This window comes from Lynx rufus, unplaced genomic scaffold (genome assembly GCF_022079265.1).
Source record: "Lynx rufus isolate CCGP_SWC_20201006 ecotype Redwood Valley unplaced genomic scaffold, mLynRuf1.p SCAF_25, whole genome shotgun sequence".
Classification (NCBI taxonomy): Eukaryota; Metazoa; Chordata; class Mammalia; order Carnivora; family Felidae; genus Lynx; species Lynx rufus.
The window spans coordinates 15,456,773-15,471,194 of record NW_025814840.1 but is presented as its reverse complement, the minus strand read 5'-3'; the positions used below and the strand labels follow the sequence as shown (position 1 = coordinate 15,471,194).

Sequence of the window (14,422 nt, the reverse complement as noted above, 5' to 3'; positions counted from 1 at the left end):
CTCCGGTCCTCGCCTCCCGACCGCTGGGTGGGGAGTGTCCGTTCACTCACTTTCTCTCTTAGGAAGCGCGAGTGTTCGCCTCACGTCCGCTCACCTGGAGCTCTGGGTAAGGAGCCGTTTGCTTAGGGGGAGTCCCTCAACCTCTCGTTTCCTAGCATTTAAATACATGCGTAGAAGGCCACACCACGGCGGCTTTCAGATTGAATACGGCGGAAGGAACGGACCGTAGTCTGACGCCGGTGTTGATGTGTGTTCTTCCCCCTCCCTCGGGCCAGACTGGCGTGAAAAGGGAATGAAGGAGAACGTGTTCCTGCTCTGGGGGGGGAAGTGGACCCGCTCGCATCCCGGGTTCGGGGCTAAGGAGAGCAGTTCAGCCCAGCTCTGGTGTCTCGCAGCCTCCATACTGCCTGCCGTGTGTCATCACCTGCGGGACGTGTGCCGTGCGTCTCGTCTGCCTCCGCGCACGGCCAGAACACCTCCTGTCTGGGGCCCCGTGGACGAGGCGATGGCAGACGCGGGGGCCCACACCCCCACCCTGGCCCGCCAGCCGAGCCCCTTACCCGTGTGGCCTGGCTGGCGGCCCGGGCCGAGGGGCCCATGACGATGTTGACGCTGCTGGACGACTGGGTGTCGCTGGTGTTGCCCCCCTCCGCGGCAGAGAGTCCAGAAATGACCAGAGCGCTCGAGAAGCTCCTCTTGCCGAAGAGGAAGCTCAGGGTGGAGCTGGTGGACGAGCCCAGACTGGACCTGATCAGCGCCTCGGCCCGCTCTCGGACGCTCAGGTGGCCCGTGGTGGTGACCGGTGGGGGCTGCGAGTGCAGGGACGCGGCCGAGGTGTGCAGGGACAGCCGGCTGCCCGAGAGCCTCTGGGCCAGCTCGTGGACCGACGTGGACGTCTGCAGGAAGGCTGGGTGGCTCTCTAGGATGGGGCCCGATGAGCTCAGCCCGGGCGGCCTTTGGCTCAACGCCTCGTGTGCTTGGACAGACTGGCTCCGGCCTTTCCTCCCGCCTGTAAAAGAAAGCGGAACCGGCTGCCACAGCAGGTACTTACCAACGTCAAGGTCTGTGCGGCGAGATGGGCAGCTGGGCCCCGGGTTGGTCCACTGTGGCCAAGGTCGGGACGGCCCCTCCCGGGACCCTGAGGACGTGGCTTGAGCCAAGAGCCCCCGGCAGCCCCCGGGCGAGTGGAAGTGTTGCCACGGGGAGCGGGGGTCAGGGTGATCGACACGAGTCCTGCGTTTCCGGAAGCTCCAGACCCAGGCACCCTGGGATGTGTCACTTGACAGTGTAATTTGACCCTAGCAAGCAAATCCAATTCGGTTCCTGCGTCAGGACCTTGGTTCTTATGCTCATCTGATAAGCAGCGATAAAGGGAAGAAACATGCAGGCTTGTGTCATTTTTAGTTGCCTCAAAAGGTGCGGGGGGAATGGTTGAGCCACCTGCCCCAGCCTTCGTTTTCTACAAAAGTTTTCCCCTAAAATCAAGGTCATTAAGAAGAAGCCCTCACAGGTGTGACTGGCCAGGCCCAGGCCCACGTTGACATGCGCGTGGCCCCCAACTCCCTCGTGCCGGCCGCGCCTGGGCTCAGGGCTCCTGCTGAGGCTTGCGGACACAAGGCCATTCTCGACAGAAGGGTTCCAACTGCCCCAAAGGCTTGGTCCTGCCCACGTCTCTGGGAGAAGGAAGCGACCGCTGGCAGTTTTATAGGGAAGCGGGGGGAGGAAGGCGTGTGCTCGCCAGGATGCTGAGTCGCTTAAGCAACAATTTCTAGGCTCTAATTCTGAACTATCATTTTGAAGGGAGCAGATAGTGACCTCACACACGGTTCTACCAACTGCCTTATCGACATGTCTCCCGAAGCCGCGACAATGTAGGCATTCAGTCGGTAAAAACAGAGGGGCTGAAGGGGTGGCCCCCTGAGGACTGTCCCGTGCATTTTCTCATGTTCCACCTCACCCCAAATGTCCAAGTTAGTAATTGTGCATCTGGCGATTCTAAAATCCTTACGTATGTGTATAGGAGGCCCCGAGAAGAGACCTGTCCTTGAGAGAGAGTGCCTTAGGGACCATATTAATACAGAGATTCCAGGGGTCCCCTCCAGCCCCGCCTCCACTCTGCCTCTTTTTGGCTGCAAGGGCCCTCTGCCTCATGTGGCTCCAGTGCAGTGTAGACAGCAGGATGGGGGGGGGGGGTGCCCGTCTCCACAGGTGTCCCCACCTGGTCGCTCCTGCCCACCTGCTGGAGGGACCCACCCACGGTGCCGCTCAGAGTCCCACAGGACTGGGAGGAGCGTGGGCAGCCCCTGGCCTGGCGCTCTCAACCCGGGGCCGGCGCCCATCTGATCCACCCACACCCAAGAGCTAAGTTACCCTCTTGGAGGGAAAAACGGGGAGAAAAGGGACCCTGACGAATGCGAATTAGCAGAGACGGTGATTTGGTAGTCTGTTCAGTCTGACAAGGCCAAACATCTGTTTGTGATTTATACCGTAATGCTGATTGCTGTCCAAAAATACCCTACATTCATCCGCAAGTCAGTGATTTTGATGGCTGGGTAGCAGACCACCCGTGCTCGGTGGGGGAACTCATCAGCGGGCCCCAGAAACAAAGGGACGAAGACCCATCTGTCCGTCCAAGAGGAATGGTCTGTGTTCTGTGCAAGACAACGTGCCTCCCCGCATCTCATCGCTTCACTCTTGTTGCCTTTTGTGGTTGTTATTGCTGCTCTTAATTTTTTTTTTTAATTAATTCTGCAAGTGGAACAAGTAAGCAAATCGTGCTAAATTCATCTGTGCTGCTCAGGGTAATTATTTTCCAATTTTACTTACTTTGCCAGTTCTCCATTATCAAATGAGGAGCGTTTGTAGGGCAAACCTCCTTAGAACCCGGGTTGAAATACCATAGAAATTACCCTCCTCGGTTCATCATGTTGGCACCATTCCTCCATCCTTGATGGTTATCTGACAGGTTCTGGGACGCCTCCTATTAGCATAGCCTTCCTGTCCAGTCTGGGATTCAGATTAGTTATGAATTCCTAACTGCCGTCCCACAAGTAGGCCACCAGCCTCCACCACAGCGACCAGTCCCCTTCCAGCTGGGACGTCTACTTCTTGGTGTGGCAAGAAGACTGCAGGCCGTCGGGCCGTGATCGAGACCGTATAGTGAGTGTGGGGCACATGGGGGGCAGGGGGGCAGCAGACGCAGTGTGGCGGGCTGGGGACAGGGGTCAGTCCTCCGGGAGTCTGGCAAGGACCGGGATTGGGATACTCGGCTGAGAACCGAGAGGCAGGGCCCAGGGGAAGGAGCGGCTGGGTCCCCAGTTACGGGAATCGAGCCTTGGGCACCGTAAAACAAGATCCCTGTCTTTAGAATTTGGTTCACACTCACCCTTCCGACCGTTCCATCACTGCCACTTGGCTAAGCTGCTCTGTCGTGCCCTTCCAGGGAGTCAGGCCCTCCACCTCGACCCCTGGGGCCTCCCTCCCGCACGGTGCTCAGCCCACGGGTGGTAACTGTTTGCTCTACGGTGTGCACGGCACTGGCCGCCATCCTTCCCGCCCCTCTGAAGGGACGACGGCTGCGCTGTTCCCAAAGGCTCAGCACACAGCACGCTGACTGGCAGTAAGGGACGGCAGGGACCCTCCCATAGGACTGACCTCACACCGAGACCCTAGAGCGTCATAAATCCCTGATGAGGAACAGAGTTGGCCCCGGAAAGTTTCGAGTGGGGACACGGCTTCTTGACCTCGGCCATTAGAACCACTGGAGAAGCTTAGACAGTACTTTGCCCTAGAGGCTGAGACCCCCGGGTGTGCCCCTGCAGGCAGGCCGGGCCCTCACCGTGCACTGGAGGGTGGCCTCTGGGGTGGGGCCCTGGGGCAGGGACTTTCCGAGCCGAGGACAGAGATCTGGGCGTGGGAATCCCCTCCCCTTGACCGGCGGACAGCCTTTAACGTCCGCTGGCTGGGCAGGCTCCCTTTCTGGGAGCCCTGGTCTCCACTCGTGTGGGCACAGGAGTTTGATTCGCCTGGGGGGAGATGGGGAGGCCAGAGAGGGCTGTGGCTGAGATGAAACCCAGGGTCTCCGCGGCAGCACCGTGGGGGCGGGGTGGGGGGCGCCGGCCTGCCGGAAGGGCGGGCAGGTGGCTTCGTCAGGGCACCACCGGCTGCAGCAGGTCTGGGCTCCCCAGGGCAGGGCCGGCCGGCCAGCTGGGGCTGCCCCTTCCCACCAGGGGCTCCTTCTCGGGGCCTTCTGTCCCTGGGACCCCAGGGGCCGGTATACACGGGGCCTCGGGAATGGAGAACGTCCCCTGACCCTGCCCGAGTCAGAAACCCTCCCCGAGTGCCCGTGCCATCTGCACCCGCCAAGGAGCGGGTGGGCGTAAGGGGTCCCGGTCTTTGGAGGGCCAGCTGGGTGTGGCTGTCCTGTCACCCCGCGGACACCTGTGGGCACTGCTGTTCATCGGGTGCCAAGGGTCCGCGGCACGGAGCCTCAGGAAGCCCTCACCTCCCTGGTCCTCCGAGGCCTGGGGCTCCAGCACGCCGCTTACGAGGTGGGGCATGTTTCTACCTGCCGAGGGACGGGGAGATCAGACGACGGTCCTGTCCTTGTACTTCACACAGAGGGTGAGCAGGTGCAGAGAATGTCAACACAAGATGGCAGATGTCCCTGTATGGCTTCAACCACAGTAGTAGTAAAAACAAGGTGACGTTTACCTTTTCCAGGGGCAGGAGGGAGAGGCGTCTGTGTCCCGAATGTGGGGGAGGCAACCTGTCCCTCTCGCGTACCCACTTTGGGCCTCTCTAGATTTCTCTCAGGGGACCTGCACGCCAGCCTGCCTCCAGATTATTCCCCTGCTGTGCCGAGGAGCTCCTGGGGGTCCCAGATGCTACTTTCAAGGACACCGTCTCACACGCCGCATCCCTTTGAGTGCAGTTGTGGCTTCCATCCCCACCCTGTGACCCCCCCCCCCCCAGAATGGACGCTTTGCTCACGCCACCGCCTGTGAAGCTCCCAGGTGAGCATTAGGAAGGGAGGACTCACCCCGGGAGCCCTCACACGAGGCAGAACCCTGGGCAGCTGCCAAGGGGAGGGTGGGGACGCTGGGCAGTTTCTGCATCAGCCAGAGCTTGGAGGGGGGCGAGGGCCGGAGGGGTGGCCCCTGCCATCTCCTGTCTGGGACTCACGACCCCCAGCTTCCCTCAGCTCCCGGGCCCCCTTGGGGACGCCAACCTGAATGGTTGGAGGAGGTAACCTCTCTGCAGAACTCGAGCTCTTCGGTGAACCAGGTGAGGCTCCTACTGCCTCCCAAGAGACACCCCGGATGCTCTAGGGGTGGGCGGTAGCCCGCAGGGGACCCAGGGGGTGGTCCTCGGCTGCCCTCCAGGGTCCCCCTTCTTCCCAGGACCGTGCCAGTTTGGTGTGGGCAGGGCCCTGTCCCCAAGGCGTCACCAGGAGAGTGTCCACCAGGAGAGGTTTCCCGGAGAACTTTCTGAAGGTGCAGAGCCGGGCCCTGGTGGGATTCTGGCAGGGGGCTTGGGGCACCCGGGACAAGCCAGCAGGGTGAGCGGCTCTTGGCGCCAGTGCTCGCGGCCGTGACGGACAGACGCCGGCTACCGCTGAGGTCCCACTTGGGAATATGACCCAGCGTCTGGCCCTAAAGGGAAGCCTCGGTGCGAATGGCTGAACTCAGCTTTCAGAGCTTGGGGGCAACCATCTGCTCGTTCATTCAACCAGTGACCGCTGAGCACAGGGCCACCACAGACCTGAGCGGCCACCTAGCCTGGCACTTTAGAGGGGCCTCACCCAGGCGCTCCTGCGGCCACACCTCCCCCCCACAGGGCCAGGAAACCAGGGACAGGCCGAGCTCCCACATGCTCCTGCGGGGCCCTGTGCTGGGCGCCTGGCACTCGGGAATCTCCGCCCAGACCCAGAGCCCAGACCACAGCCCCAGGCACCCCCGCCTCCCGGGGTGGACGGCGGGCCTTCCTGCCCCTGTCGCCAGGGTACAGATGGGGTACAGACGCGCAGACTAGGAGGCCTACACACATGCACGAGGGCCCCTCGCTGGGGGAGATGGGGCGGGGGCCATCTGTCCGTCCCCTGCGGAAGTTAGGGCCGGCCACACCCAGCACCCACTGCACTGTGCTGTCGCAGGCCGGGGACAGTGGACAGCTCCCGGTCCCTGACGCGGTGGTGGCAGGGCAGAGTGGGGGCGGTGCTGTGTGACCGGCCTGCTGGCGCCTCTCTGGCAGGCGGCATTCGATGAGAGGCTGGGCGAGTGAGCGGGGGACCCGCGACGTGGGGAGAAGCGTGTTGGAGCCGGAGGAAGCAGGAGCGCAGAGGCCCTGAGGGGGAGCCTGCGTGACGAGGGTCAGCGAGGAGGCCCGGGGACCAGGGCAACGTGAGCCGGCCAGAGGGCGGAAAGTAGGTATCGGGGAGATGGTCCGTCACGGGGAGCCATGCAGGCCAGGCGAGGGCAGAAGCGTGCCCCCCAGATCCACACACTCAAGTCCTAACGCCTAGCACCTCAGAATGTGACCTTACTTGGGAATAGGGCGGTTACAGGTGTAATTTGTCCCATGAGGTCATACCGGGGGGCCTTCCTCCCGCGGGACTGGCGTCCTCAAAGAGAGGGGGGATTCGGACGCAGACCCGGGAGGTGTCCCAGGGAGAGCACCACGTGCAGACAGAGGCAGAGAGAGGGGGTGATGTGTCTACAAGGTAAGGAATGCCAAAGCCGGCCAGCAGACCCCAGAAGCTGGGAGAGGCCTGGCGTACATCCTCCCGCAGCCCTCGGGAGGAAGCCGACCTCCCGGCACCTTGATCGCCTTGATCACCGGCTTCCAGCATCCCTAACTGGGACACAACCGTTTCTGTGGGGCAAGCCATTTCGTGCGTGGCACTTTGTGATAGCTGCCCTGGCAAAGGGCTCCAGCTTTGCCGCCGGTGGGAAGGGAGGCCGTGACACCGAGATTCAGCTGAAGAATGCCTTGACCTGCCTTAAGTTCAAAGGACACCGCTCTGGCTGCCAGGAGTCATCAGGGCTGCGGGAAGGGCCAAAGAGAGCAAGAGAGAAGTGCCTCCTGTGTGTGAGGTGGGGAGGGGAGGGGAGGGGCGGGCTGGCCCATCCTCCCCGCTCTGGGTCCTCTGACCCCCTGCGGCGGGGCAGTGACTCCTCCTCTGCAGGCATGTTGGCACGGGTTCCCCCTGTGCCCCCACCCCCAAGTGGGGACATAAAGGAAGCCCGGCTGGCTGCTTGGGGAGCAACGGAGTGTCAGCTTTGCCTGCTCGTGGGTCACAAGGGAGACCAGGTGTGAGAGGAGACTCGCCAGCCAGGGGACAGGACAAACTCAGGGCAGGGACGCGGCCAGCAGCACAGATGGAGGGCTGGGGCAGGTGCAGGCCAGCAGCCCCATTGGCTCGTGCCCGGGCTTGAGGACGAGGGCGGCACTTGATGAGGTGACACAGCACCCCAGGGCCAGAGTGCAGGGACCGTGCCCGGTGGTTAGGATGGCAGCTTCTGGGTCTGAGTCCCAGCTGCGGGACTCTGGGCAGTGATGTGACTTCATGCCCCGTCCCCTCAGCTGCAAGGTGAGTATGGGGAGGGGCTCTCTCTTTGGGTCACGGTGAGACTAGTGAATTTGCACTTGGAAAGCACACAGGTGAGGGTCGGGCACAACGATTGTTACTTATTAAGATCTGTCACCGCAGCAGGGATGTCCTGATACACCCGGGGCGGGTGGCTTCAAAGCCGCTGGGGCCTGGCGATGGGCCCCCTCAGGCCCCTGAACAGGACGACCGCTGGTCTGGGAGCCTGAGGCAGCCCGGGGGGGCGCGGGGCGGGGTGGGGGGCTGACAGTCAGGAGGGCTGGGAGCCCAGGCACCTTGGAGAGCATGGAAAGCCAGGAGTGACCTTGGCAGGAGCAGTTTTGAGAAGCAATAAGGAAAACTTAACAGCTGGTTTGGCCTCTGGAAGATCCTGCTGTAATATCTGCCCCCAAAGTCTGTATTTGCTCCCAGGTGCTGGCCTCTGGCTGTAAACGGGAAGAACATTCACGACCCACGGCATCTGGGCTGTGAGGAGAGGGAGGAACTCTAGCCTCTCTGCCGGGCCCAGCACAGCAGGCACCCTTTTACTCCTTACGAAGAGGAGGAGTCTCACTGGGTCCGAGGCTCGTCCAGCACACCCGGCCTTCCTCCCGCCAGATCCCCCGGCCCCAGACTTTCTCCGCTGCAGACGAGCCACCTGGACAAACACACAGCCTCTTCTCCATGTGGAAGCCACCTTGCACGTTCCCATCTGGAAAATCACTTCGGTGATCTTGAACCTTAACACTCCTCATTCAGTAACAACAAGGGTCAACCAAGCAGTAAGAAAGTCCCAGCCTGAGAGCGAGCCACACACTGAGGCCTCGGGCCGGGCAGGGGCACCGCCCACTCAGCGTTCAGGGAGGATGGCTTCAGTCAAGGGGCAGGGGGTTCTGTCCCCTCTGGGCAGCTAACGCCAGCCACTCTGCCAATCCACCCATCTCCCTCTCTCTCCCCATCTTCTTCCTTCCCATCTCCTACCTTTCCGTCTCTCGGGCTTATCCATCTGTCATCTATCAGTCGTCTCTCCCCCCGCCCCTCCCTATGTATGTGTATTTTTTTTTTTAAGTTTATTTATTTTGAGAAAGAGAGAGAACGCACAAGCAGGGGAGGGGCAGAGAGAGAGAGGGTGAGAGAGAATCCCAAGCAGGTGCCTAACCATCAGTGCAGAGCCCAAAGCGGGGCTTGAACTCATGAACCCTGAGATCATGATCTGAGCTGAAATCAAGAGCTGGACGCTTAACTAAGACACTCAGGTGTCCCTCCCTATATGTATTATACTATTTTCTTTCTTTCTTTCTTTCTTTCTTTCTTTCTTTCTTTCTTTTCTTTCTTTCTTTCCTTCTTTTTCTTTCTTTCTTTCTTTCTTTCTTTCTTTCTTTCTTTCTTTCTTCTTTCTTTCTTTTTCTTTCTTTCTTTCTTTCTTCTTCCTCCTTCATTCCTTCCTATCATCTATCTACCTACCACCTTGCCTGTGTTTATGTAAACCCTCACTGTTTCAGTCAAATCCTCAGCCTTGCTTGGGGCACTTCCAGGAGGCAGGGACCGTCCCTTGCTAACTCCCTCCGTACAGAGCTGGCCTGTGGGACATGCACAGAGAGGTGTTTAGCGAAGGCTTCTGGATGGTAAGGAAGCGCCAAGGCCAAAAGGTGAAACAGCTTAACAGGTTGTGAAGGGCAAAGCCGAGCACCGATGTGTGGGCAGGAGCTAGGACGCAGCAGCTGCCCGTCCTGAAGCCACCTGGCGTGTCCTCTCGAGCCCTCGGTGCCGCCTCTCCTACCCTCTCCCCAGGGGAGCGGGCTTCAGAACCTCATCCACCTGGGTGAGCCTCACTAGGTGGGCATCAGTTGCAAAGCGATTCTAAACTTTAAACTCTCCCCAGGCATGGACCAGTGCACCTCGTCCATCAGGTCTGCCGGCACCCTTTTCTGCCTCGTTTCTTTTCCTCTGAAATGGCAGGTGTATGTGGCGGGGGGGGGGGGGGGGTGGAGGCAGGAACCAGAGAGAAGCAGGAAAGGGGGGGCAGGAGGCCTGTCTGTGCACCCCACAGATGCAGAGAGGAATGAGGGTCCACTCCCGGAAGGAGGCACATGCCAGCCTGGATCGGTAGCTACAGCACAGCCACACACAGTAGGCACACGATCCGATGGCCACCAAGTGAGTAAGAGGGGGGACAGATGGACAGACAGACAGATGGCTGGCTAAGGTGATAGGATATGGATAAAGGATAAAAGTTGAGTTCTAATAGGGGCGTCTGGGTGCCTCTGTCGGTTAAGCATCCAACTCTTGATTTCGGCTCAGGTCATGATCTCACGGTTTGTGAGTTCGAGCCCCTTGTTGGGCTCTTGCTGACAGTGCGAAACCTGTTTGGGATTCCCTCCCTCCCTCTCTCTCTGCCCCTCCCCAACTTGTGTGCTCTCTCAAAATAAATAAACTTAAAAAAAAAAAAAAAAGCTGAGTCTACCAGAGGTTTTCCTGGGTAGAACCTTCAAGAGTCAGTAAATTTAGGGCATCCTGTGGCCCGATCCTGATTTTTTCTTTTTGTAAGAAGGAGTTCTCCGAGGCTAGAATGACAGCATAACCCGTGGTGTCGGTCACGGGGACCAGAGGAGCCTCGATCAGTAACCGTGAGGCCCGCTGCACCCACCTGTCCTCTGTGTCCCTTCGTGCGGTGACCAGTGGTGGGTCCCATCTTTTCTGGGCTGCTCGGTGCTGCTCTCCTGGCTCTCGCCGCCCGGAGCGCGGCCGCCTCCTGCGGACGGGGCAGCCCTCCCATCCACGTCTTCGATGTTGCCTGTACCATGCTGGCCGGCGTTACAGCCCTTCCGCATCCTGTCGGGGGAGAGGGACTTCAAGGGCCCTCACCAGACATTTCTACCCGCCCCCCCCAAAGCCCCACCACACCCCTGTGGAAATCAGGAATAAAAGAGACCACACTCTACAGGTGAGCACCACACTTGGGATGCAGGGGAGCGGGGGAGGGGTCTGCTCCCCAGATGCCAGTGCCTGAGAAATGAATGACACATCGGGATCCACATGCTGCAGCCTTGACCTTCTGAAAGAACCCTGGGCTTCGAGGCCTGAGATCTGGAGCTCTGCCATACTTGGGCCAAACCGCCTAGAATTCATCCCAGCTAACCAGGGACATTATCCCAAGCAGAAAGGCTTATTGGTTGGAAGCCGTGTGCTGGGGGAGTTCAGGCCCCGGCCCCGTAATAGACGTACAACAGCTACTCCTGCAGACCCATAACCCGTGCCACTGTGCGCGAGTACTGTGCATGACCTCTGTGCATGAGTGCTGTGCCCGAACGTTGTTTACGAACGCTGCGTACAAATGCTCTGCGTGATTGCCGTGCACGAACGCTGCGCGCGAACGCCGTGCGCGAACCCTGTGCACGAACGCGGTTTATGAACGCTGTGACGAATGCCCTGCACAAACGCTGTGCGTGAACGCCGTGCATGAACGCCAGCCAGACCTCAGCCTCAGCAAGTGCGAGGGACACAGATTCTCATCTGCGTGAGGTTTCCCTGATTCGTCGTCCGAGACTGCTCAGGGAAACAAATGATCTGTTAGGCCACACGGGAATAGCGGTTTTAATCACACGACAGTGAAACTCTAACCAGAAGTGGGGGAGCTCTCCCCGCCCCCCCCCCCCAAAGTCTGGATGAAGGCCTTGGTGGTAAAGACCTACCTTAACCACTTGGTTCGGAACCACGTCCTGATGCCGTCCAAAGTGACGGGGCCGCTCCAGACGCTCCGCAGCTGCCTGTGGGTCCCTAGATAGGACGTGGTTAGTGGGGAGACGTACATGGGGTACCCCAGGGGCTGGTCACAGGAGGAGTTAATCAAGTTTCGGAGGACCTGCTTGTTGTTCTGGATGCTTCCGCGCTCCGGGTTGCGGTTGCGAAGGAATATGAGCTCCTGCTGCTGCCCGGCCCAGAGGCCGCGGACACATTCTTTGTTAACCTGCAGGCGGGGGAAGGAACGGAGAGAAAAGCAGACGGTGGCATGTGTTTTCAGTCTGTTGATTTTAACCTACGGAGAGTGACCGGGGCTATGGGTCTGAGTATCTGTGACCACAGGACTTTGGCCTAAAGCTGTTTTCGCAGTCAAGCCGGAGCCGCGGGCAGTCCTGTAAGATGGGTATGATGCCACTTTCATGGGGAAACAGGGCGAATAAGAAAGCTGTTGCTTTGGTCCAGTGGTTCGAAGCTATACGAAGAAAAGAAACACTGGTAAGAAAGCCCCCAGGTCCAGGGATAGGTTATTACAGAAAGTTCTGGAACTTTGGCGAACTAGAAAAGTGTTTAAAAACAAGGCAGATCCTGACCCTCATCTACACGCGTGTCTACCAGGACTCCTCGCCAAAGCCCTTGTGGACACACTGGTTCTCACAGGCTCGAGGGACCCTGGCCCCTTTGCCCACCTCCGCTCCTCCGAGACTGTGTCCCTGAGACGTGACCGCTGGTGCCAGCCGGGAGGTAGGGCCACTGTACCTTGATCACCTTGAAGCTCAGGAAGGTCCTGTGGAGCATGATGACCTTGTACTCGTCAGTGCCCTCGTCCACCACGTGACGCAGGGTGAGCAGCTCCTCCTTGTTGGACAGCACGGCGCCCCTCCAGGCCGGGTCGCCCTCGTGGCAGATCACGACTTTCTTCTCGAAGGACTGGATGGCCTCATAGAGGACTCCTGGGTCTTCATATTCATCGGGGCAAGTGAACTGGTCCTGGGGGGGAAAGAGGTCCATGTGCGGGCTTGGGGAAGACCAGCAAGCTGATCCGTGGGTGAGTGACCACATGGCGACTCGGCCGGTGACCCGAAGGGCCAAGTCTACTCCGTGTGGACTCTCTTCCCACACTCCTTCCAAATCCCGACGGGGTAGAGGACACGTCCTCGTCCCATTGTCCTAACCGCTGGAACGTGCCTAGGGAAATGGCTTTCAGCCTTAGGTTTCTCTGCCTTTGCAATACAGTTTGGGTACTTCTGAGATGTCATTTTCGGTGGCCAGCTCCCCTTCTCTGTCCTAGTGGGACATTACCACCCCCAAGCAGCTCTTGCAGACCAATCACCACCGCTGAGGTCAAGAATATCTGGACGGCCTCGATGCTTAGTTACACGCCCGCTCACAAACGTCATGCCAAGAAAAGGACTATGTTTTTGAAAAAGGCTTTGTTCCCCCATCATGTTTCAGGCTTATCCTTTTATAAAAAATGGATTGTTGTTTTGGTTTTTACCTGGTGAAGCTTCAGGGACATCCTGATGGCCGGGGCGACAACTTTATGCAGAAGGTCCATGTCGGCAAATACCCACTCGTCTCGTGCTGTTATTCTAAAGTCACCTTTGAAGAGGGTGTGAAGGCCATACAGGAAAGAGTCCAGGCTGAAAAGCAAAGTCCAAATTACTATTTGTTCCCACTGAACCGTGTTCAGAAACCTGTCGCTTTGAGCAAGGTCCGAGCCCCCCATCTGTCACGCCAAGAAGGACCTTCTAGCCTTTAAAAGCCTGAGCAGCCCAGAGTGTACCACTGCCCGGCCAGAGCCTGCGCCCAGACCTGCACCCCCACCCCGACAGTGGGGGTCGTGGTCAGCCTCAGTAGCTGTGGGAGCCACCCCAAGCCACTCGTGCTTGATGTCTGAGTGTGACGGTGCAGGCCGTGGTCACCGCGAGCCCCCACATGCAGGTGCTCCATTCCAGGAGGCTCAGCGGTGACCTCCTCGGGGGGTGACTGACAGGGCCACCTGGGGACCATTCTCCTTTGCGTTTCTCAAGGTCTCCTCCAGGTTAGGTCACTCATAATAAGAACTGGATTCTACCACAGGATGCAGACAAAGCAACGACACCCGTCGGAATCCCGAATCGGTCATTTGGATTGTCTGAGCCCTTCCGTTCCCCAGGCACGCCCTTTTGTGAATGGCTGCTGGAAATGGAATACGGGGGAGGGTTAGAATGAACGGCCAAAGGGTTTTTCAGGATTATCCAGGTTTTCACGTTTCTGAGCTTTTCCTGCTCTGCTTCCATTTCCTGCACATAACTGAGCCTTGCCTGGACCCAGAACACATGGCTTGCCCAAGGGAAATCTTTCATGGCCTGGGTCCTTTCCGTCTTGGATGAGCGTCAGGAACCCGGGTTTGGGAAAGGCGATGGATCCCACGTAATGGGGACAGGAAGAGGTGTTCTTCCTCTCTCCTTTATTTCCACCCACATCCTCCATCACAGCCACCGCGAACGACCCTGGCCTCTCACATCCCTGAGAGGTAGTTACGAGGCGAGTACGAGAAACAGCAGTCCTGATAGGGCTGAACTGGGACAGAATGAGCAGGAGAATGTGTGAGAAGGAAAATCTCTGAGGATGGCCGCTCATAAGGATTTAATGAGTTGGCTCACTAAGCAAGACTTTTGATTCAACGCAGCACATTAGACCTGCACGTCAGGGAAATAGTTCCACTGATTGCTATTTTAGCATTTCGTTGCAAAATGTACCGCTCGCATTAATTTCCTTCTGGAACCCTCTTGAGAGGGACGCCGTGGCTTCGAGTCAGAGCAGACTGTGGGAAACGGAAGCAGCCAGGGTCTAGGCGGGGGGGCTTGGGGTGCTGTGGCTTGGAGGAGCCCAGAACCTTCCAGAAAGGGTTCCAGGAGGAAAGCCTTCCCGAAAGGCTCTCCCTTCACAGAACAAAGACTTCCCGGGGCTGTGGGCTCAGTGGCCACCTGGGAGGCACCAATGGGGGAGGCACAGGACAGCAGGGCCGAGCACAAGTTTTACAGTGACAAGTACCATCTGCTCTCAGCTGAAAACCGCCGAAAATGCCCCCGTCACCAGATGAGAGCTAAG

At 58.9% G+C, this 14,422-nt stretch overlaps 1 protein-coding gene across 1 annotated transcript in view; it reads right to left on the bottom strand.

Annotated features, from left to right (window-relative positions):
- Nucleotides 1–14,422, bottom strand: part of PCNX2 (pecanex 2) — a 300,801-nt gene that overhangs the window by 1,062 nt on the left and 285,317 nt on the right. The window contains exons 29-33 of the mRNA XM_047088754.1: nt 12,825–12,969; nt 12,086–12,316; nt 11,281–11,555; nt 10,236–10,420; nt 561–1,009 (exon numbers count right to left, since the gene is read on the bottom strand). Coding sequence (XP_046944710.1) covers nt 561–1,009; nt 10,236–10,420; nt 11,281–11,555; nt 12,086–12,316; nt 12,825–12,969 — 1,285 coding nt within the window. The remainder of the gene's footprint in view (nt 1–560; nt 1,010–10,235; nt 10,421–11,280; nt 11,556–12,085; nt 12,317–12,824; nt 12,970–14,422) is intronic.